We start from the raw sequence: 22850 nt of genomic DNA, 5'->3' as shown, positions 1-22850 counted from the left end.
AGTTTGTTGTTGGCGGAAAAGCGTCCTGCAGAATCCAACTTTTGTTTGTTATCACTCTTTTGTCTTATACGCCGCTTTTAACCGTTATATTAACCCATAATCGTGTTTTATCCTTTTCTAAAGTGTTCGCATTTGTTCCAAGTTAGGCACGCGACGTGACTTTATACCCGGAAGACTTTCCTGGTAAAACAGAAAGCATTGTTGATATTTCGCTCATCGATTACGAGACGATTTTTGTCACATATGGATGTTCAAAGTATTGACAATGAAGAATTTGTCAACGTTCCAAACAAAGGACCGAGAAAATCTAAACTATCAAGTAAGTTTTTTTTTAATTAAAAACTCTTTACTATCTTAGGTGGCAAACCTGCATTATTTATTTATTCATTTTTATTATATATATTGTTCTGTACATTTCTTCTGAATCGTACATGTGAGTAACAACAATGATTCTTCCATGTTATTTTAGGGGACGTGGAGATGGACATTCACTCCCTCTACAGAGCTATTCCTCACCTTGCACAGACCTTTCGCATTATAGACAAAATTGGAGAAGGTTTGTTCATTTTAAACGTGTTTTATTTATACTGCTGAACATCTTTTGTTTGTTTGATGAGTCATTCCTACCTAGGTGTCCTTCAACCCATCTAAAGTCAGTGGAATATGTATAAAATCTGGTCTCTCTGTGTACTTCAGGTACCTTCAGCTCCGTCTACCGCGGCGAGACCCAGATGCAGGATGGGAAGAAGGAAGTGTTTGCTTTAAAGCATCTCATCCCGACCAGCCATCCAACACGCATCGCAGCTGAGCTTCAGTGTCTCGCAGATGCTGGGTGAGTTTGTGTTGGTCTCGGGTCATAATAGTGACTGATATTTAATTATCTCTATATCAGCTGTCTTGGCTGGTATCTTTACGGGGTAAATAGTAAACTTATTAAATGTGCTACTTGTACTGTATACATTTGATCAATATTTCTTCAAGTCTTTCAAATGAAAAACAGAGTGTTTCTTTTACAACATTTATAGAGCCTTTTTTTTAATCATTTACCTACCTGAGATATAAGAATGGTTGCTCTGAAATCTTACGGAAAGTGTTTTTTCTTGCCATATTTGCAACAAGTAACATCCAAAAACAATCACATTTGCAATATCAACATTTTTATCTGAATAAATATTAATATCTAAATGGTCAAAACTGAAACTAGCACATCACAACCAGAAGTTATTGGTCGAACCTTATGATATGTGGCTTACAAGACGAAACTGTCATTATATAAAATCATTGTTATATTCTCCACAGTTTTCTTTGAAAATCACACGATTTACCTCTAAGTTAAAAGGAAAAATTAACCATTTGATAAAAATGACCTTGTTTTTCAATTTAAAGATAGATGGCTGGATGGATAGACTTTATTAGTCCCAATAGAGTTTAGAAAAATAATTCTACATTTAGGTCAATGTTTCGCAATACTTTATTTTACACCTCTAATCACGACATTATGCATTTAAAATATTGTGTTATATATTTGGCTGTTTGCTTTGAAAGTTAATTGTAGCATCATGTTCATAACCACAATGTTTTTTTTTAAATGTTTGTTCTGCTGCCATTGCAAGAAAACAAAGCGACAGATTGATTGAACTACTGCTGATTTACTTTGTAAATGTCTTTGCAGGGGAAGAGAGAACGTGATGGGTGTGGTTTACTGCTTCAGGAAGGAGGATCATGTTGTGATTGTTATGCCATACATGGCTCATCAACCAATCGTGGTACGAATAAACACATTGATTTTTTTTTCTTCTTGTGAGATGATCAAATCTAATCCTTTTTCTTTTTTTTTAGGATATAATCTGCTTATTAAGCTTTGAAGACGTGCGTCAGTACATGTTTAACCTGCTGAAGGCTCTGAGACACATCCATCAGTTCGGGATAATTCATCGGGACATCAAACCTAACAATTTCCTGTACAACCGGAAAACCAAAACGTGAGTCAAATTTAAAATCGGTGTCAATAGACTTGAAAATGGATCCTGAAAGCAGAAATGTGTCTGGTGTTTTGACGCAGGTACGCCCTGGTGGACTTCGGCCTGGCTCAGGGGACACCGGACACCCAGGTGGAGCTGTTGAAGGTGGTGAGACAGAAATCCTCACAAAAAGGTGGAGGGTCCACGGGGAAGCAAGAGGCATCGCAGCGGACCAAAGCCGCATCCAGACTCTCCTTCACCACCTCACGGCTTCCACAAAAATCCACAGCACCTCCTCTCTCTTCCTCCTCCTCCTCCTCCTCTCACTCACCCACCCTTCGGAAATCTCTGGTGGAAAAATCACGTTCCAACACGGGCGCTGGACACTCCTCCTCTCAAACTAAACACTCGAAGGTGTCGTCATTGTTTTCCCTTCATTTCTGTAACGTAGAAAACTTGAAGTTTGAATGTGTTGTGGTTGTTTCTGAAGGACCTTGAGAGGATACGGAGAGCTGAGCGACCTGTGTTCGGAGAGAAAAACCTCAACAGCTGCACTCAAGCTGCACCTAGCATGAAGCCCGATGTCAAGACACAGGTGAGGCTTTAATGATTGTTTCCATCTCGCACAATGAAAAGTCTTCATGTTTTATGCATTATTCGCTTCATTGACATTTTTATTTTGCGTTGATTTAGATTGTGAAGACAAAAACCGAGTCGTTAACTCACCGCCGATACTCCGCCGCCAGCCGCGCTCCACTGAAGCCTCAGAGCAGCGGCGAGAAGCCACAGCGCAGCGTCCCGGGCTCGCTCACCTGCAACTGCTTCGGGACCGATCGAATCTGCAACGTCTGCATGTCTAGGTAGAGTCTGACCTTCATCCGCCATCCGTCTCTTCCTCACCTTTCCGTGGCGTCTGCAGGAAGCAGCAGGTGGCGCCGAGAGCCGGGACTCCGGGGTTCAGGGCGCCCGAGGTTCTGACCAAGTGTCCGGAGCAAGGGACGGGTCTGTGTCTCGCGCTGTTGAATCTGTTGCTGCTGATGCTAATGTGTCCGACCTTTTGACCCAGCTATCGACATGTGGTCCGCTGGTGTGATCATGCTCTCGCTGCTCAGTGGACGCTACCCCTTCTTTAAGGCCAGCGACGATCTCATCGCTCTGACTCAGATCATGACCATCAGAGGCTCCAATGAGACCATCCAGGCGGCCAAGACCTTCGGTGAGTAGATAATGAACCTGCAGATTCATTGCTAATCTAAGTGTGTCCACCAGATGGCACACTTCTCTCAATATTGGTATAATTTATATTTAAGTTTAGGCCTTTTTTCAAATTTGACAACCTGAATGTCATAGTATGGTAGTATATCAGTGCCATTAGAATAATTAACTGTTGAATTTAACATTTTTAAATGTTTCATTTGTGTATTGATTCTTTTTTTTAAACATTTTATATATGTATTTTTTAAATAATTGAATCAAAAAATATATATATTGAAAGGTTTAATGAGTCTTTATTGAAAGGTTTTATTAAATCATTTATATAAGAAATATTTATGTATATTGAAAGGTTGACTTTTTTTCCAATAATTTCATTTTAAAAATGGAATGACTTTTTTTCCAATAATTTCATTTTAAAAATGGAATATTTTTCAGTTATAGTTAAAGATTCTAATAACAATAATTTAAAAATACATTTTCTGAATTGATTTTTATTTTGTAGCATTTTTTTTAAATTCAATATCAAAATGTAAGGACGATCAGTTTAATCAAGTAACTTGCAGCTAAATATTGAATTTAGACATTTTATTTTGAATTCATTGGAATGATAAAGTCTTCCTATAAAAAAGTAACAATTTAAGTTTCAAACGTTTTTAATTAATGATTCCCAAATAACAAATTCATCCTTTTATTGTAGAAATGATCAAAAGAAAATCTATAGTAAAAAAAACATGTTGAATCAAAAATTCCAAAAGATAAAAAAAATCTAAATGGTAAATTTAACGATTAAATATTCTGTTGGCTGATATTCTTCTTTTAGTGAGTATTATTTGACATTTAAAATACTTCAATCATCCAGGTAAGGCCGTGCAATGCAGTTGTGAACTTCCTCGGCAGGACCTCAGAGTCTTGTGCGAGACGTTAAGGGGTCTGAGACCATCACCGTCCGACGACGACATCATCAAACCTCCCACGAGTCAGTGCAGAGACTCCCCTCACGGTTCTGTTGAAGATCAGGGACACGACGGTCCCGGTTGGAGTCAGGTCCCCGATGAGGCCTACGACTTACTGGACCGCCTGCTGGACTTGAACCCGTCTACGCGCATCACAGCAGCTGAGGCGCTTCAGCACCCCCTCTTCAAAGACTTGTGACCCTCAAAGATCTAACCCGTCACCTCAGTAGGTGGGTGAACGAACTCTCCTTATCCTTCGATAAGAATTTTTAATTCACACATTTTACAGGTTTTTTAATCAAATGTAATAAAAGAGAAACTATTGAGTATTTTACCGAATTTCTATAACCGATTATTGAACTTCAATTGGTGAAATGTTGCACCCGTGGTCAGAAGCTTAAAATATTTGGTTACATGTCTTACGCACCGGAAAGATAGATGTTTGTAGTCATTTGATTTATTTCAAATAGTATCAAGACACAAAAAACTACACTGGTACAAATTTTCAGTGGATGTGATACATGGTTCATGAGCGTAGCTACAGACAGCTGCCGTATCCTTGTCCTCAAGTAATTGACCTTTTTTATTCTTGCGTTGTGGCATGATGAAATTCCTCTCGTTTTACTTCCTAATAATACTTTTACTTTCCAATCCCATGCGGGTCGTCACAGAAGATTTGTTGACATGATATTCTTTCTCCATTTATCTGAGCGCCTTCATCCTACTTGGTCTCCACAAGCTCCTCTATTCGCACCAGAACGCTCTCCATCATGTCGAACATATGGAGGGCCGAATGCAGACCCTGGTGGAACACCCAAAATTAAAAGTGTTTCACTTTTGATTCAACCTCGTGTCCTCACCTGGATCTGAGAGTCTGAAGTCATCTCTGGCAGCATCTCATCACCGACTGACACAGAAATTTTCTCTGCTACAAGAAAGAAAAAAAAATGTTAGTCCCCAAATTTGTTTTTGCAGAAAACCCAAAGGTTTTTCGTAGAGGTGACTGACCTTTGACCTTCTTGCTCCGGCCCTCCAGAGTTCCACTGAGCTCCTTCTCATAGTGAGCCCTGGACATGTTGACGCCAAATCTCAGCGGCTTCAGGAACGACTCCTCGATTTTGCTGAAATCCGTCCAAATACCCGTCTAAAGAATCAGAAGCACATTTATCTCTCTTCACTTCTAAATGTTGGATTATGAAGTCAAGGCCAAACACAGATAATGAAGATAAAATGAGCCTCAAATATGTTAAAATCTAAACTAAAACTAAATGTACATTTTGTTCGGGCGTCAACTTGGACTGCTCAAATATTTTGAGTTGGATTTATAAGCACCTTGTTGTCGGTCACTTTGTCGCGGATGACCAGGTACCGCAGAAGATTCAAAGACTCCATGATTCTGTCACCAAAATGACAAAAGAAATTTTCAGTTTAGATAAATCAACATTCTCTCTCATAGTTTTGGTTTTAAGGTTCCTAATACTAAAGCAAAGTTAAAAAATAAAAGCATCCAGTTACCTTTCAAAACAAACTTCAAACAAATACAGTCGACTGTTACTTTCCTATCCTGTACCAAATTGTCAGATACTGCCCCCTGCAGGCCTCACCTGTCCAGGAACTTGAGCAGGTCGGTCTCCGGGCCGTCTGGAAGGATGAGGAGAAATCTTAGCAGAGGAAGCAGATGAACTCCCGCGAACCAGATGTTGGCGTTTCCTGGCTGAAGAGAGATTGAAGACAAAAAGTAAGAACGACAAGACTTGACTCGTACGGAAAAACAATCCTGTTGCAGTTTCAGTTCTACCTTACCATCTAGGTTTTAAATGAAATCACAATCTCACCCGTAGTGCAAAGTCGACTTGATTCTTGATATTTTTGATGACGTATCCTTGAAGCCCGGAGTGCGAGCTGGTCTTGAGCACCAGCCTGAAGGAGTTGATCATCGTGAGCCGAGCACAAGGTTTTATTAACATTTCAAGCTCAATCTTACTTGAAAAACGTGTACTTGGCTTCATGGTCGAACTTATCGATGCTCAGCTGGAAAACCTTCAGACCTTTAGTTCTCTGGCAACACATGAAAGAGACGTTAACTCTCGGTCTTCCCTCGCTACAGCGTTCTGATACGAGTGTAGATATATTCACCAATTCATGTGCTTCACAGTAGGTCATGACTTTTTCTAATTCCTGAAAAGACAAACGTGTAAAGCAGCAGCGAGAAGCAGCAAAAGCAAGAAAAAGTACCTGAGAAAGTGTGAGGAAGGTTTTGATTTCTAGCAAATCAACAGGCAGACTGTTGTCGTCCAGTCGCAGCAGAGTCTTCTCATGCAGCTCCTGTTCCCACAATAAAATCATATTAAACACTTCCAAGAGACTAAAAATATATATATTTTTATTATCGTTATAATATTCAATGCAGTATCGAGAGATGTACTGTGTATCAATGAAAGAGCAGAAGTACTTTTTGGGCCAAACATAATCATGAACTTTGGTCCAAGTTTCATGAGTCATTTGTCTGACACTCACTATATTTACTGTGACTCTTTGTTGGGGACTCTAAAGCCCAGAAAAGAAAGGGATTAAAAAAACAAGCTCTAATACGATGGGAAGAACGTGAGCACATTTTCCATGACACGATAAAAATAAATGCATTTCATTTGATTGTTTTGTTGTACAATTTTATGCACTTTTTAAAATAATTAATATGCAAGACTGATATAAAGTCAATTTTCTATTCATTTATTTTGAGGGAATAAAAAAATGAAAGAGAATGAAAAATGTTTTAAGGAAAAACTCATTAAGTTATATTAAGAACTTTTATGTTTCCATAGATATACTGTGGTCTACAAGTCAAACCAGAGTCTCGATTTTATGAAAACATTTTTAAAAAATAATTTAAAGTTTAGCAAATACCTGCTAAGTTAAAGTGTACTTCACGTATCTGTCACACGCATTAAATAATTTAAGGCAGATTATCTTGGTTCTGTTCTGTAAAACTTGACTCACCAGCGCTTTTTGAATCCTGTTATTGTCGTTGCTGAAAGCGAAAAAAATCGAAAACATTATGTCCAGACAAACGGTGACAACTGTGTCTTCAACAATAAAAATAATAAACAATTGTCATGACCTCACCTTGCAAGCAGGTGACAAACATGTTCCACATTGACCCGGAGAGTATAAACTGGACTGCGATGACAAAATAGAGGTTGAATTTAACATTTAATTGAACCTTAAAAAACATTTTATAAATTAAAACAAGTAAAAATGACTGTCATATCATACTTACATTTTACTTTATAAAGAAATGTAATAACTACAAACAATAATTGAATACATTTCTGTGTCTGTATTAATTGTAAATGAGACAATGGAAGGATGTTACTCACCTAAACACACATGGAAATGTATCAGTGGCCATGTGATGCACGTAAACCAGGTGAGCCAGTATAGCCAGAGCGTCCTTAGGATGTCGTGTCTCCTCTTCTAAAAAGTCCGGAAGTTTCTTCCTCCTGGTCAGCGGCAGGAACACCAGGCTTGGCACGGACACTCCGATGGCACTGAGGTTCTTCTGTGGGACACATTTATACACATTTGGTCATAAACGCTAGGGAACCATTGTGTGTAACTGCACTACTTGTGCGTAGTTACCAGAATATTTGTGGCAAAATTCCTGAGGGGAGACGACTCAAGCGTTTCTGGATCCTTGAGTTGAACTTCAAGCATGATCCGCTTCAGCGCGCACATGAAGCTGCAAGACACAAACACTCCAGCAACGATCACGGGCGCAGAAGACGTGGAAATATTTCTTACAAATTTTGCAGTTCTGCCCGGAGCTCCTCTTCGTACGTTCTATCCGAGGACTTGTCGTTCCGGGCGACATCCTGGACGAAAGGCTGGACGAAGACCATCAACTCGGAGCAGCAGCGACACAGAGAGAAGACGTCGTCTTCTTCTTGCTCTTTGGTCTCGGGGAGAGGTAACTCGGCCACGTGGTCCATCATGGAGGACAGGGTGAGACCCAGCGAGGACGCTCGCCTCAGCAGGTCTAACCGAAGCAGAGCTGACGGAAGAAACACACGATTGTTCACGGACTTTCAGCTCAAACCTGCTCGTACGGTCGTACTTTTCTGAAGAGGCTTCATGAGGAGAAGGAGACGCTGCACTTTTGTGTTTGCATCTTCCACCGCCAGCTGCTCTTGGAGGCCGATCAGCAGCTCTTTCGGTCGGCATGTCTGCGAAGAAAACGCAGATTTAACATCAAATTAAGTCGTCATCAGGACGAGCCGCTGCACCTGCAGCAGGTGGTTGAAGATGGCGAGGTAGTTTGTGAGATCCCTGTCTTCTTTGTTGAGCAAACCTTCCACCAGAGCAGGAAACAGAGTCCAGCCTAAGGAGCTCACCAGGCCCTGCAGAGGAGACGCGATGTTACGACTAACACACTTAATAAAAAATCAAAGAATTCCGTGTTGCACCTGATTTTTGTCATCCAGGACAATACTGAGCACCTGGGCACTGTTCCCTTCTTCGATACAACTCCGGCCGGCGATCGTGAACAAGTCATAGTCCTCTGGAGTGTAGCTGTCCTCGGGGAGGGCTTGCTGAGAAAATACAGCGAAATATAGCTTAATATTACATTTTAAGAACTTGAAAAACCTTTTGCTCTTTTTTATTCAATGTAATTTGAAAACACAATTCAAAGCACAGTTTGTCCTTTGATCTGGAACAATCTTCCTGAACCCTTTATGTATAATATAAGAGATGATAAGAGTTTATCCAAAACAAACATAAACATTAATCTACTTTGTTTAACTCCTCCTTGTGCGGAGGGTTTGCGACAATCATTATTTAATAATAATAAACGTCAGACTCACACATCTCTCCACAACATTACACAGATCTTCCAGAGACATCTCAGATGGTTTTAGCTCCTCACACAATTCCTGTAGGACAAAAAAGGAAAGCTTCGCTTTTAGAATCATTGATGATAGAAACGTATTTGTTATGAATAAACGTGTAACTTTATTGACTCACTGGAATCACAATGAAAGACGTCATGTGAGGTAAATGAGACACAGATGATGCTAATGTTGCTAACTACTTTTAAAAACGTGATTCGAAATCCATCCATTCAATTATAATTAAATTCTAAAATTGTATTTAGAAATAAGGAGTTGTGGAAACCGAAACGGAAGATTAAAAAAAAAATACACACCTTTACTGAACGTCGCTCTGATCAACCGTGTCCTCGTACACTTGCCGTAGATTTGTCTACGTCACAGGTCAAAGTTGAATCAAAGCGAAAACAAGCAACATGGAGACCCGAACTGTACGCGCTTCGAAAAAGTCCAAAAAAGGTACATTTGGAATATTAGGTGGTCTTTTTAAAACATGTGAATTGTATAGAAAACTCTCGTTTTACTTTGTTTACATTGTCCTGTACCACATACGACTTAGCAGTATCAGTATTGTTATGTTTTATGATTGATAGTTGGACCGAGACTATATTTATTGAATCAATAGTTTTGGTTTATACTAGAATACTTCTAAGATAGTCATCTGTCATCCCGTTTTCTATGGTTAACATGCTTGGTTAACCTGTTAAGTAGCTAGCTAATACAAAAACTCTCTGTCATGTATGTATTATATTTACCTCTTAAACTGTTCCTTGCCTTTTATTTATATTGTGTTTTGATTGTTAAACTATTGTTTCAGGTGCTTCTCAAGTAAAAGCCCTGAGTGCTGAAGAGGAAGCCAGAAGGTGTGTGAAGACATAATGTATACTTTACTGCAAAATTGTTTTTTTTTTCTGAACTTTGTCAGCAACTTGTCTTTTACCGTCACCAGGAGGGAAGCCATCAGCGACACGTTGAGGCAGAAACTGGATCTGGAGACAAGAGCCCTAAAGTTTGTCGAGGGCCTCATTGAGGAAGGCGTCACTGAAAACCTCCTGCTTGAATCAGTACGTATTCATCTAGATCCATTTATATGTAAGATGTCGCTCACTTTTGGACCACGTAGACATTAAATGACTTTTATTGTTGATCACAGGCCTACTTCATCACTCCTGCAAATTACAAAGATGTTGTGGAGGAAAGATCCATTTCCAAGTTGTGTGGTTACCCACTATGTACGAATACGTTACCTAAGGTATGTCTCTAAACTAATCCCACTTTTTTTTTACATTTCATTATTTTCTTTAATGATTTTTTTTCTGTTCTAACAGGTCCCAACTCAGCAGTATAAAATATCTACGAAAACAAACAAGGTGTATGACATCACAGAGCGAAAGGTCAGTGCAGCGACATGTTATTACATTTTATTTTCAAACAATAATGCATGTAGTCATATTTCCTCTTTCCCTTGATTAGTGTTTTTGCAGTAATTTCTGCTATAAAGCCTCGAAACAGTTTGAGCTCCAAGTATCCAAGACCCCTTTGTGGCTACGGCAGCATGAGAGGTAAGTGACCTGCCTCGCAACATGTAGGTTCTAATGATGTGGATTTAAAATAAGAAGTAGGTTGAAATAATTAAATGTTTATCTGTTAAGTTGGTGTGAGAAGTTTTACATTCTATTTCAAATAATTCAGCTCAATCACAATAAAAATGTATCCTGCGTTTTTTCTATCTGTGTGTTGACTTAGGTTAGCTTTACTAAGTCCCTATAATAAATGAGAAGTAAAATAAAACAATAAAAGATTCATTAAAAAAAAGAAGAAAATCACAAAACGGTATGTGTGCCAATAATTCTTTTTTATATTCTCAAGAAAAAAAAATGGAACCATTACAAAAGTCACTAAAGCTAAAACAAAAAAAAAGCTTTTAATTTCCACTGCTGGGATAAATTGAGGAGTAAAAGTAAGTTAGAGGCTTTATAATTTGGAAAGTTGAGAGTTTGAATTATATTTAACAAAATAACATGTAAATAAACATGAAACTTTTTTTTTCAGTCCTCCAAAAGTGAATCTAATGAAAAAAGGACAGAGGTGAGAAAAAAAATGTTAACATCGTCTTCATCCCTTTTCTCAAACTAACAATTAAACTCTGGTGTCCAGCGGGAGCTTCGGTGAGGAAGTGTTAATCTCAGATCGCAGACTTCAGGAGGACGACGTTGAAAACCCAGGGGAGGTTCAGCCTGCAGACTCTCTGCAGGAACCTGCTGCAGACCTCCCCGCTCACAGCGACGGCAGCGATGGTGAACAGGAGCAGGGGTTTGTTTCCAGCGTCGTCTCGCAGCAACAAAAACCTAAAGTTCACTGGGGTGACCTTCCAAAGCGTTACGATGAGAACAATGAGACGATTAGGAAAGAGCACAAAATCAAAGATGAAGACAGAGAACATGAGGATCACAGTTTAGTAAATAAAATAGAAGATCATGAGAACAAAGGATTAGGGGAGCCACAGGAAGTTGAGGTAGTCACTGGAATCATGGAAAAGTGTAGTTTACAGAAACACAAAGAAGATGAGCTCCAGACTGAAATGAGCCTAAATCCAGAAATCAACTCCTCCTGCGATCCAGGGCTCAATATAGTCCAGGTGAGTATGAGCAGACGAGGAGCTGCTGGGATGAAGAGTCTGCTGAAGAACTTTAGAGCTGAAGAGGAGCCGGACTCCATTCGACTGAATCTCCTGAAGTGCCTGAGAACGACGATAACGGAATGGGCCACAGATGAGACTCTGAGGTTCTTGTACGGTGATGAATACCCCAACAAAAGAGTGGAGGCGGCGGTTGAAAAGGAGGACTTGGATGAAGACGACCTGGACGTTGAAGACGTGACGGAGGAGAAGAGTAAAGCCGCAGAGGAGAGCAAACCATCGGGGCCGACACCCGACTACGACACACTGAAGCGAGACGCCAAGCTGCTGCAGCTCCAGGTCACAGAGTTCTACAAAGGAACGTGGGTTTTGCCAGAAGAAAGTTCTGACACTGTTGGTCAAAGTGGACTGGCTCTGCCTCTGGTCGACTCCAGAAATCAACATGTCATCCAGAAGCGGATCACAGTGGAGAAGCTCACGAGCCGGTTTGTGCCCTCTTTTCTTTTTCCATCTTTTATAGTTGTTTTTGTCTTATTTACCTGTCAAAATAAGATGCACCGTATTAGAGGCTCTGGTTTAAGTTAGACGTTGAGTGTATAATTCTTCATCTGCTTTCATTATCGTCGCAGTTTAAGAATCTTCGTCGGTTCTCTTGGCCTCACCATGAGTGATGTCACCACCGATCTCAACAACCTGGTCAGGACCTTCAGGTGAGAGATTCTAAACACGCAAGTCCGTAGAGCCTCAGCTCACACACACACGCACACACACACACCCACACCCACACCCACACACACACACAAAAGAAAAATGTATGAATTCCTGGAACACACACTCATTTTAAGGAGATGACCTTTTTTGGATCTGCAGTTTTGTCCGGGGCTTGAACCACTGTTGTGGTTGGTTTACCAAGATTGGGCTAAAACCAGATACACAATTTGATCAATTTGTAACAATTAAAGTAAATTTAACACCAAAAAATGTGCTTAATATAAAATAATTAAAAAATAAAAAAATTCCACTTTTTTTTTAAACTTTATTGAATTATATTAATCTAATTTTAAGTAATTTTTACTAAGCAGATACACGCTAATTAAACTCCCTCCTTTGTCATCATGAGGGCAGATCTGTGCTCTTCCTCTCATCAAGTGTGTACACTTGTCACACACGTAGTTTGCTATAACAAGCCTTGATATAAAGTTGTTATCAAAAGCTTGTAAATGTCTGCTTCTGAGCGGATCATTAAGCTGAAATACTCGATCTTGTATTTCTTCTTGCCTTTCCGACCGGGCCGTTTTTATCACCTCTTGTGACTTCCAGGAATTCTTTGTTGTTCAATTGAGAGGCCCCGACGACGAATGTCTCGCAAGTGTATAGACTTTCCTGACAGAACACATTCATCACCTCAATATAGCGGCTCTTGTTTGGGTCCGACCTCGCGCTGTTTGTTTTTCCAAAACGCCTATCGGCAGAATCAGCAGGAGTGTTCGTGTCTGGTGTCTGCCAAAGAGGCCGATTAGGTTAATTTACAAGCTGTGAAATGACTTTTTGTTTTTTTCCTCCTTGAACAGATTCACCAACAAAAACATTATTCACAAAACTCCAGAGTGGACGCTGATCGCCGTGGTGCTGCTTCACCTGTAAGTCTGAATATAATAATATACGTGTTGAGGTACTATGAGGGGGTCGGACAATTAAATTAGTGAAGAAGCTACTTTATAATTGTGAATGGAGATGTTACAAACAAAAATAAGAGTAATAAATTAGGGGGAAATATTTCTAAAGAAAATATGTGCAAATGATAAAGACTACTAAAAGTTGTATTAAGAATTGAAAAGGGTAATGAACAATAAAATAAAGGAAATAAATAAAGTTTTCAAGTGTCAGAAATAAATAGAATAGGGTTATGGTCAGTCGCAAAACTGAATGATGGGATGTTATAAACCTAAAACGGTGTCTTCTAGCACTTCTCAAACACACACAAAAATCACTTCAAATTTAAAACGACCTGAATCACTCCTGGCTCTCGATCTGTGAGGAATTATTTACCCAGAGTTCTTAGCTCAAATTAAAGTGAGAATTCCAAGATTTATTTTATAGAAATGCGTCTCTATGATCAATATCGTGTTTTAACTGTTTAACCTTCTTTAACCTTTAATTCTGCAGCTACACTTACACCAAGTCTGTATTATGGGATGTTTTTAAATGAGCAAAACAAATATTTGAAACATAGTTATTCAATGATAAAGTAGCTTGATGTTGAATTTAAAAAAGTGTATCTAGAGTATAAATAATATTTAACTGATTTATTGTTTTCTTCGGTTTGAGTTTACATGGACCGCAATCTGCGATCTGACCACTTGATGGCGGTGTCATTTATTATGGTGTCCTATGTACATACCGATGGGTTTAACTGCTCTTATCAACACATACTGTATATATATATAATATATATATATATATTGTAAAAAGCCAAAATGTTTCCAATAATTTCCAACATTTCATGAATACAAAGCAACACAACAACACTCTGGCTCAGATTCTTTTGAGCTTTATAGTGATTTCACACACGACACCATCTGTTGATCCTCCCATCTAACACACACACACACTCCACACACCTTATCTACACCTGATTGCCCGTGTGCAGATCCGTGATCTGGAATAGAAGTTACACAAAGGTCGTCCTGTCCTCAGCTGTCGGTAAACACACGCACACACTTCTCTTGGAATTTTGGAAAAAGCCCCTCGATGGGAAACCCTTCACTGGAGTCCCGGCGTGGTGCGATCCATCACTGAACCAGTCGATCACCAGCCCTGGAGTAGTTTGTGACGTTTAAGAGCGGCAGAAGAGAAAGAGTTCCGTCAGCGTTGTATCATTTCATTCTCTTCACGAGTCTCCATCGCGACTTTGAAGCCGCATGAATAATTTGTGGAGCAGGGTTATCTATCTGCTGCCTGGCAGCTGTGGAGCTGCTCCAGCCTCCATTGTCTCGGTCAGCTGAATAATAGATGCCCCCCCCCCCTGCAACACTAGACCCCAGGGTGAACCGGAGATTAACCGATGGTCAACCTGCACACAGGTAGAGAGCAGGACAGGTAACGAGGGGGGGTGTAGACCACACAGTTGACCGAAGGACGGTTGAGATCAATCCCAAAGCAGGCGTTTGAAACTCAATCACAGAAGTCTTAGAACATGCGAACCCTGGGTCTTAAAAATGTATTTTTTTATCAGGAATTCTGATTTTGTCTTATCAATTTTTTGTCTTTCAATCTTTGATAGTAATGTGTATCTATCAGTTTTACTGTTAATGGAAGATAATGTATAATTGCTGGTACCATAACACTTCCTAATCTTATCTTAAACACACCATATCGACATTAATCTACTTTGAGTTGGAGCCAACCGTCTAGTGGGCCACATACAATGACTTGGTGGGCCCCTTGGCCACAAGTGTCCTAAAGTTTGAACTCATTTCTTTGTTGAAAAAGTTTACACAAATGGTTTTGATGAAGGTTTTAACGTCCATTTTCAGAAAACATCTCTGGTCTGCATCACGTTTTCAGGTTTTGTTAGTTTTTAGATTCATTATTTATCCAAGAAAACGGTGAAAGAAACAGCTGGAGTCGCAGTTGACGTGCATTTAAAACTCTTGCGGACCACTTAAAATTATCTTTAAAATGAACTTCATCATCTTGGAGGAAAGAAGAGGACGCACATGTTCGTATTTTAACTAATCCAGCTGCAGGACTCGTGTAAGTAGACAACACTGAGAGCTGGAACAGAAACTGTGATGGAGCCAAACTGGTGCAAGGAAGAGCAAAGTGCAGTTAAGACCAGAATTTAACTACTTAAATATTTTATTGTGAGGATATTTTAGTGTTAAACACTGTAAATAAACTAGAATTTAGTCTTTTAAAGTTAATATTGAGCTGGAAAAGGAAGGATATTGATTTAGTCCTCATCAAAAATGTTATTCAGTTTTCTTCCAGGACAGTGATTTAATTTTTAAATGTTTTTGTCATTTCAGACTCTCTGAAGTTTCTCCCGTGATCTTCAATGCGCTGGAAGCGGCAACATCGGTGGAATATTTGAAGATCATGATGGAGGAGCTCGGGCTAGAGGAGCAGGACCTCCTCAGCTTGGTGCGAATTTTAAAGAACTCCACTTCCTGAATGCAAAATAAGACTGTTTTGTATCAAGTTTTGAATAAAAATCTTGTTTTTTTTAATTCAATCAAGTGCAGGGTCAGTTTCTTGTGCACAAGAGAGTGAAATCACATCAGTTTAGAGCTCCGTGTTCAACCTCTATATGGCCAAATAAATCACACCCAGTGAAAACACACATGTGGACACGCCGACTCCTGCTGTTCTTAAAGGGCCGGCGCCCCCATAAAAGTGACGCGGACTTCCTTCACGGGCGGGTTTATGGCGCCGTAATGGCATTTGTTATACGAGTGTGTTAGCATTCTATCTCTCGGAATATGTTTGAATTTGACCAGGTGGCACTCACGGCACCGCATTTAATACCCGGCATGTCCGGGAGATTAGGGACGTGATTGATGACGACCTGGATTGTTTTTCTTCAGTCTTTCACTTTAAAAAAAAAAACCAACAACCCTTTTAACACAATCAAGAATCATTTAGTGCTAAACAGCTCTACCTCCCTCCCTCTTATTCCCACACTTGACCTCTGAATAACTGTCCGTTAAAATATATTGATCAAGTTTTTTAATCAGTTATCATCAGTCTCTGCAGGAAGAGTGAAACCAGTGTTCTGCTTTCTTCTTTCTGTTCTGTTCCTCTTATGAAATGTTGCTCACAACACAGTCCAGCAGTTCCGGGATTGAAGCAGATAATATTTTTATTAATATTTCAGAATAAAACAAGACCAAAAAAAAAATAAATACAAGATAAATAAAATACTGCTTATAAATTCATTTTAAATTACAGGTTTGATCAAACGCCATACAAAGCAAATTCTCTTTCAAATGAAGGGGTTTTATATGAATAATTATAAAAACACAGCTGACTGTTGGGAAAATACTTCTTTTTTTTTAACTGTAAAGTAATAATGGAGAAAAATTGATTTTACAAAGAAAGTGCAGTTTGAAGCGAAAGCCTCGCCGGCTCACTTGAGTCCGTGCTGCGTCTCCTTGTGTCTCCTCAGGTCCACCTTCCTCTGGAAGCCTTTCCCGCAGAGGTCGCAGCCGAAGGGCTTGAAGCCGGTGTGTTTCCTGCTGTGAGTGATGAGGTTGGAGCTCTGGCTGAACGCTTTTCCACACACCTGACACTTGTGCGGCTTTTCACCTGCAGGCGGAGACGCAGGTAAGTAAGTAAGTAATTAGCAAGTCACCAACAAGTCTTCAGATTTTTGTACCTCATGTAAAAAGGTAGGAATGATACCTTCATTTTCAGGAATGTATGAACCCCAGAGTGGGTCCTTCAATACAGTGTTGAACCCTGGGAAACAAACCCATGTACCTCTGACCAGTCTTCCAGTTACCTTCACTACTAAAGTCCTTCTATACCTGTTCTCCAGCCTCACCCAGGAGCCCATTATTTAGGTTAGGTTAGTTTAGGTAGAACTTAATTGATCCCTCAGGAGGTCCATGATGACAGTCATGATCACCAGTGAGTCCAGCTTCATGCCAACCACAGAACCAGCCTTTCTGATCAACCTGTCCGACCTGTTGACACTCCTCTTGGACACATTTCCACCCCAACACACCACAGCATAGAACAGGACACTGGCCACCACAGACTGGTAGAACATGCAGAGGAGCTTCTTGCAGATGTTAAATGATCGGAGCCTCCTCAGAAAGTACAGTCTACTCTGAACTTTCTTATACACATGGTCTGTGTTGGTCAACTATCTCTTTGTCCTGGACCTCTCGAAGTCCAAGACCAGCTCCTTGGTCTTTGAGGTGTTCAGTTGCAAGTGGTTCCTCTCACTCCAGTCCACAAAGTCACGTATCATTTAAGCTTCAACCATGGTCACGATCTTAATACAATCATCTGAAGGGTTGAACCCTGATAGCGTGTGACCCAGCAACAGATAACCACAGTGGTGTCGACTGGACCCACCTGTGTGGATGAACGTGTGCTTCTTCATGTCCGACTTCTGGTGGAACCTCTTGCCGCAGTACTGGCAGGGGTACGGCCGCGTGTCCGAGTGGATCAGCAGGTGAGTGGACAGCGTGGACGAGCGCTTGAAGCTTTTGCCGCAGATTTTACAGCTGAAACTACGCTCCTGTTCGGGAAGAGATGTTTTTATTATGAGAGCGAATAAAATATATTGGCAGATTTGATTAGAAGGAGATGAAAAGATGATTAAATCTGTCAAAATGGCGAGTAGAAAAATGAATCATTGAAATGACATTAAATTTAGACTCATTTGTAGTATTACAACAAATGTATCTTTTTTTTAAACAGCTTCATATAGTGTATGTATGTTCTCTAATAGATTGTCTTGACTTTTTTGTCCCCTAAGTCTGAGCCCATGGTTGTTTTTTTTGCTTTGGTTTTTTTTGTTATAAAAAAGAAGAATAGTGTATCCTTATTAAAAATGTATTTATTTTTTTAATACCTCAATATTTCAGTACCTGTCATGATGCTCAAACTATCTTTTTATGCTTATTTATTTTACAAAAATATCTTGAATATCTCTTATATTAAAACAAAAATATGGTGCTTAATTTTCTCACACCTATTACTACATAATTAATAATGAACGAGTTCGATTTGATTGGAGAATAAATCTGTTTGGATTAATATATAATATTTATTATTTCTTTATTTATAAAGATAAATCATTTACATAAATCGCAATTGTTGACGTTTAACCGTGTTTAAATGTAAATAAAAATAAAAATGTAATATATTCTTTAATTTGTAGTCTAAACCTAGATATGTATTATTAATAATTATAATAATAACTTATTATAGTTATAAGTTTTTTCCTTTAAATTTCAGTTAAAAGATTGACATGAAGTACTATTTATTTAGATGTATTTTATCATTGCTGACCTGGGAGTGGACCGCCCGGTGCTGATCCAAACTGACAGCGTGTCCGAACGTTTTCCCGCAGATCCCGCACTCGAAGGGCCTCGTGCCACTGTGGGACCTCCGGACATGGACCTCCAGGCCGTGAGGGGTGGAGAACACCTGCGGGGTCACTCATGTTCAGAACACGACTCTCACGTGGACCTGAACCTCGAACCGAACCTTGTAGCACTTGATGCACTTGTAGGATCCACTTGACTCGCAGAGGAACTCCTCCTCCGTCTTGATCCTGGTCTCGTGGCTCGGATCCTGGACCCTGCACATCTGTCCAGGTGTCGGGGAACAGTCCCGGTAGAACCGGCGGTCCATCAAGGCCGTGTACAGAGGTTCGGTTCCGTTGCCCGGTCCGTACACGCCGAGGCGGGATCGAGGGCGGTGGTTCTGTTGGCGGTACTCCGTCTGCTGGACCAGATGTCTGAGCTCGGAACCGGAGTATTTCCACGAGTAAGGAAAGAGCGGGTTGTTGAAGTTCGTGTCGTCATCGTCTGCAGCAGGACTGTCCGAGTCTGGACGAGTGAGTGAACAAACTTTTATCAACTAATATAAATCCATTTTATGACATGTTTCATTTTTAAATAACGACAGAGTATCAGAATAAAATTAAATAAATAATATTACGGTGTATAAACTATGAGAAAAAAATGATCACGTGAACCGGAATTGTCTTCTTCAAATAATAAATAAAATTAAAGGTACATCAAAGGTAAAAAAAAAAAGAATAATCCACAAGTAATGATTTCCATTTAAAATAAGAACTTGATGTTAACTAGGTAATTTAATTTGTAAAGTACTGAAATAATACAGTATAAATCATTAATATTTATCGGAAATATGTGTCGTTGCGTCATACTTTAAAATATTGGTATTTACTACTATTAACATTTTCTAGTATCGACATTTATAATAATGGACTCAAAACATACTCTATTTTTTCCAAGTACACAGAAGAATTAAGAAATTAAACAAGATAAATTATTGTTAAAATATAAAAAATGATGTGTCACGTTAAAGTTTAAAAAATGTAGAAAATGTTGTTTTTTGCCAACTTTGGTGATGAATTGTAAAAAAAAAGGGAAAATAATACATTTTAACTATTTATGCGATCTATTGGTGAAATATTTTTTTATATTTTTAAAGTAATCTCACTCTGGAGGTTGAATTTTACATTAAATTCGTTGTTAAGTTGATATTTGTTCTCGGGGGTCATACCTGGGGATGACGAGGGTGAGGGGGGTCTCCAGAAGTCGCAGTCTGAGGGTCGTTCACTCTCCGCGCAGCTGACAGGTGACCCGGAGGACAGAGAGCCCGGTGACAGCAGCCTGGACCCGGGTGGCAGAAAGTCCTCCTGCGGGTCCATCTTGTCCTGAGATTTGATCTCTAGTTCAGGAGAAGAAAAAAAAACCGTTTTTAGCAACAGATCCTTGGATCCTAAAAACTCAGGTGCACCAGGTTCACTCACCTGCGCTCACATGGGCCAGGATCACATCCAGTCCCCGACAGTCCTGGTCCAGAACCCGTGGCTGGTGGTAGCTGTGGGCCCGTTTACTCTTGACCAGAAAAGACCTCGGCATGTTCCCCCTGAGCTGCTGCTGCTCTCAGGACACTTGTAGAAACTGTTGCTCGTCCGTTCAGATGCTGTCAGGACGGTCGTTGGCCGGCTATTACGCATGCGCAGAGGAGCCGTATTGTTTACCAGGTGTTACGTAGCAGGTGGAAAATAGTTTTTTTGGGGGGAGGGATTAGATGCCATTTAGACAGAACTTCCAATACATGGAAATTAAAGTACATTTTTCCAGACTATATTTACTATTGTTATGTATCATTATTTCACTTTTGTAAAACTTCCTCTTCCTTTATTTCTAAATCATGGATGTGAATAAAACAACACTTTCAATATTATACTGTCTTTGATTTATAAGTTGCAAAGTAAATTACTCTCTATTAATAATATTTTTTTTATTATTGTTATATAAGAAACAACCAGGTGCTAGTTAAAAACGATTGTTTTCTTTAGTTTAACAACCCTTTAAAAATAAAATAAATACTATTTTCGTATTCTTTACACACAAAGTACTCATGTTAACTATAGAAACATTTGTCAAATGTTTTACTACGTTAATAGTCTATATTTTATAATCCATAGTTAATTCATAAATATATTTTTTATTAACTATTAAGAAACTCTTTAAATACTTCTATAATAGTACTTTTTTCCTTCTCCAACATTTTTATTTTACTGAATACTGAGCTCTGGTTCCAAGTTTTTTCCTTTGCCTTCTGATTTTTATTATACTATTTCTATCCAAGAAATAACCAGGTCCTAGTTAAAAAGTATTGTTTTCTTTTTTTAAACAACCCTTTCAAAATAAAGCGAATATGTTTTAAGGTGAGAATCTGGGACTACCTTATGTTGTCAATACATTAATATTTAACTTGGCAAAATGGAAGCAGAATCATTTGATTGCATGTTCAAGAGGAGTGTGTGTCCACAGTGAACGATAATGTTTGTGTGTCCAGGTTGTAAATGGACCCCGGTAATGAGAGTGTGCGTGCAGCAGCCTGCTGGTGGAGACTTCAGGTATCTCTTACACTTCCTCCACTTCAGACTGATTGTCTTACATCATTAGAGTGACCCCCCTCCCACCCCCCAACCCTCGACCGTCCACCCAAACACACCAACATGAAGCCTTGTGAGGGTTTTTTGCACAAATCTGAAAATTTGAAAAAAAAAAAATCATTTCGCAGATTTGGACTCTGCTCAAGGTCACGCAAAGAGTCAGTGGGAACCGAGTGTGTTTGATGAAGCTGACGCGATACACGCCAGACTGGAACACGTGTGACGATACCACGCCGAACTGATAGTGAAGGTAACACTGACACACATGGACACACACACACACAACTTGATCCATTCAAAGTGAGTGACGTTTCATTACAAGACAAACTCTTATAGTAAAAGCATCACTTTATCAGAACTCATGCTTGTTCATTCAATAAATGTATTTTTTAATTCTGTAAGTTGAAGCCCATGGCCTTCAATATTATACATTATTACAGTATATGTACAAAAAAAAGAAGTATTTTAATACAACAGGTCAGATGTTTTGATTCCACTGACTCGAGCTTCTCAGAAAGATGATCACATGATGTGTAGCTGAACCCTCAAAAGAGGAATTTAAAAACCTGAGTCACGACAGAGACCATCTCTGCTGCCACAGTTCGTCCTCTTCTGTCTCTTCTTCTCTGTCTTCGTCTGACCGCCACGGCTTCTATAGTTTGATTGATGGAAACAGCGATTAGAGCTCGAGAATGTAACAATCACTGAGTCTTAATCTAACGGGTTCTAGAACTGAACTAAAAACAATTTTATTGCTCATCTGCACTGTCACTGATTGTGTGTTTTCTTTCTTTATTTTTTATTTACAATTTACAAATTATTTATTTATTTTATTGGTTCAACTTTAACCAAATTAAAAATGTTTTTTGGGAATTTTGAAACTAATTTTCTGACAATATGTGACAATATATGTATGTTTTGGTAGTGTGAAGGCCAAACTGTTTACATTTCTTTTTACCAACTTCCTAGTTTGAACATCAAAGCACATCCAAGCACGATTGCAACTATATGGGAAAATAAACATTAACTAGTTATTCTGTTTTTTCCCATACAAATGTGTCATTCACTACAGTTAACCACTCCCCCAATCCTTTTTTCTGAACAATTATTTTTGACCAGCAAAAGTAAGACTTTTAAATACATTCATCAGGATTAGTCATCTCACAAATAAGTCACATTAACTCTAGAAACATTTGTCAAATTTATTTTATTAATTCATAGCTTATAAACTACTGTATTTAACATGTTGTTAAAACGTTTGATTGTTTTAATAGTTAATATCTTTAAACGTTTTATTTATTAGTCACTTTTTAAATACTTCTATAATAATAGTACTTTTTTTACTTCTTTAGATAGATAGATAGATAGATGTATAGATAGATGTATAGATAGATAGATAGATAGATAGATAGAAGTTTATTGAAATAGTTTTCCCAAATAGACACAGCAATACAGACGATAATTCATAAAAATTAAAAATAAGAAAAAGAAAGAATAAGATGACACAATCTAATT

General features: G+C 39.0%; 4 protein-coding genes across 5 annotated transcripts; 2 read left to right on the top strand and 2 right to left on the bottom strand.

Moving 5' to 3' along the window:
* Nucleotides 1-26: 26 nt before the first annotated feature.
* On the top strand, nucleotides 27-4477 carry cdc7 (cell division cycle 7 homolog (S. cerevisiae)). Its single transcript, XM_087811390.1, has 11 exons — nucleotides 27-319; nucleotides 470-556; nucleotides 697-832; nucleotides 1673-1766; nucleotides 1840-1982; nucleotides 2063-2375; nucleotides 2452-2556; nucleotides 2655-2821; nucleotides 2881-2963; nucleotides 3028-3177; nucleotides 4036-4477. Exons 1-11 carry the CDS (start codon nucleotides 244-246, stop codon nucleotides 4326-4328), a joined length of 1647 nt encoding a protein of 548 aa, XP_087667516.1. The 5' UTR covers nucleotides 27-243; the 3' UTR covers nucleotides 4329-4477.
* A 93-nt stretch (nucleotides 4478-4570) lies between these two features.
* On the bottom strand, nucleotides 4571-9362 carry glmna (glomulin, FKBP associated protein a). 2 transcript variants are annotated; one of them, XM_087811389.1, is made up of 19 exons: nucleotides 9333-9362; nucleotides 8992-9060; nucleotides 8593-8718; nucleotides 8413-8526; nucleotides 8244-8352; nucleotides 7931-8180; nucleotides 7769-7868; nucleotides 7507-7688; nucleotides 7253-7306; nucleotides 7127-7157; nucleotides 6365-6454; nucleotides 6266-6307; nucleotides 6114-6187; nucleotides 5965-6049; nucleotides 5734-5843; nucleotides 5462-5525; nucleotides 5138-5273; nucleotides 4990-5057; nucleotides 4571-4931 (listed from the first exon to the last, which is right to left on the bottom strand). In XM_087811389.1, the coding sequence occupies exons 2-19, from the start codon at nucleotides 9028-9030 to the stop codon at nucleotides 4851-4853; spliced, it is 1755 nt and encodes a 584-aa protein (XP_087667515.1). In that variant the 5' UTR covers nucleotides 9031-9060; nucleotides 9333-9362; the 3' UTR covers nucleotides 4571-4850. The 2 variants fall into 2 exon arrangements, with proteins under 2 accessions (XP_087667515.1, XP_087667514.1); XM_087811388.1 differs by lacking the exon at nucleotides 9333-9362 and adding an exon at nucleotides 9152-9224.
* Nucleotides 9363-9411: 49 nt separating this feature from the next.
* Nucleotides 9412-15994, top strand: rpap2 (RNA polymerase II associated protein 2). Its single transcript, XM_087811713.1, has 11 exons — nucleotides 9412-9474; nucleotides 9833-9878; nucleotides 9965-10079; nucleotides 10169-10267; nucleotides 10344-10409; nucleotides 10489-10577; nucleotides 11068-11103; nucleotides 11173-12138; nucleotides 12283-12363; nucleotides 13225-13293; nucleotides 15685-15994. Exons 1-11 carry the CDS (start codon nucleotides 9432-9434, stop codon nucleotides 15827-15829), a joined length of 1755 nt encoding a protein of 584 aa, XP_087667839.1. The 5' UTR covers nucleotides 9412-9431; the 3' UTR covers nucleotides 15830-15994.
* Nucleotides 15995-16515: 521 nt separating this feature from the next.
* On the bottom strand, nucleotides 16516-20295 carry gfi1aa (growth factor independent 1A transcription repressor a). Its single transcript, XM_087810956.1, has 6 exons — nucleotides 20178-20295; nucleotides 19928-20095; nucleotides 18881-19224; nucleotides 18683-18820; nucleotides 17741-17906; nucleotides 16516-16963 (listed from the first exon to the last, which is right to left on the bottom strand). The coding sequence occupies exons 1-6, from the start codon at nucleotides 20287-20289 to the stop codon at nucleotides 16785-16787; spliced, it is 1107 nt and encodes a 368-aa protein (XP_087667082.1). The 5' UTR covers nucleotides 20290-20295; the 3' UTR covers nucleotides 16516-16784.
* Between the last annotated feature and the right edge of the window lie 2555 nt (nucleotides 20296-22850).

Source organism: Callionymus lyra, chromosome 16 (genome assembly GCF_982586985.1).
Source record: "Callionymus lyra chromosome 16, fCalLyr1.hap1.1, whole genome shotgun sequence".
Taxonomy (NCBI): domain Eukaryota; kingdom Metazoa; phylum Chordata; class Actinopteri; order Syngnathiformes; family Callionymidae; genus Callionymus; species Callionymus lyra.
The sequence above is the reverse complement of the archived record's forward strand: the minus strand, read 5'-3'. Positions and strand labels throughout refer to the sequence as shown.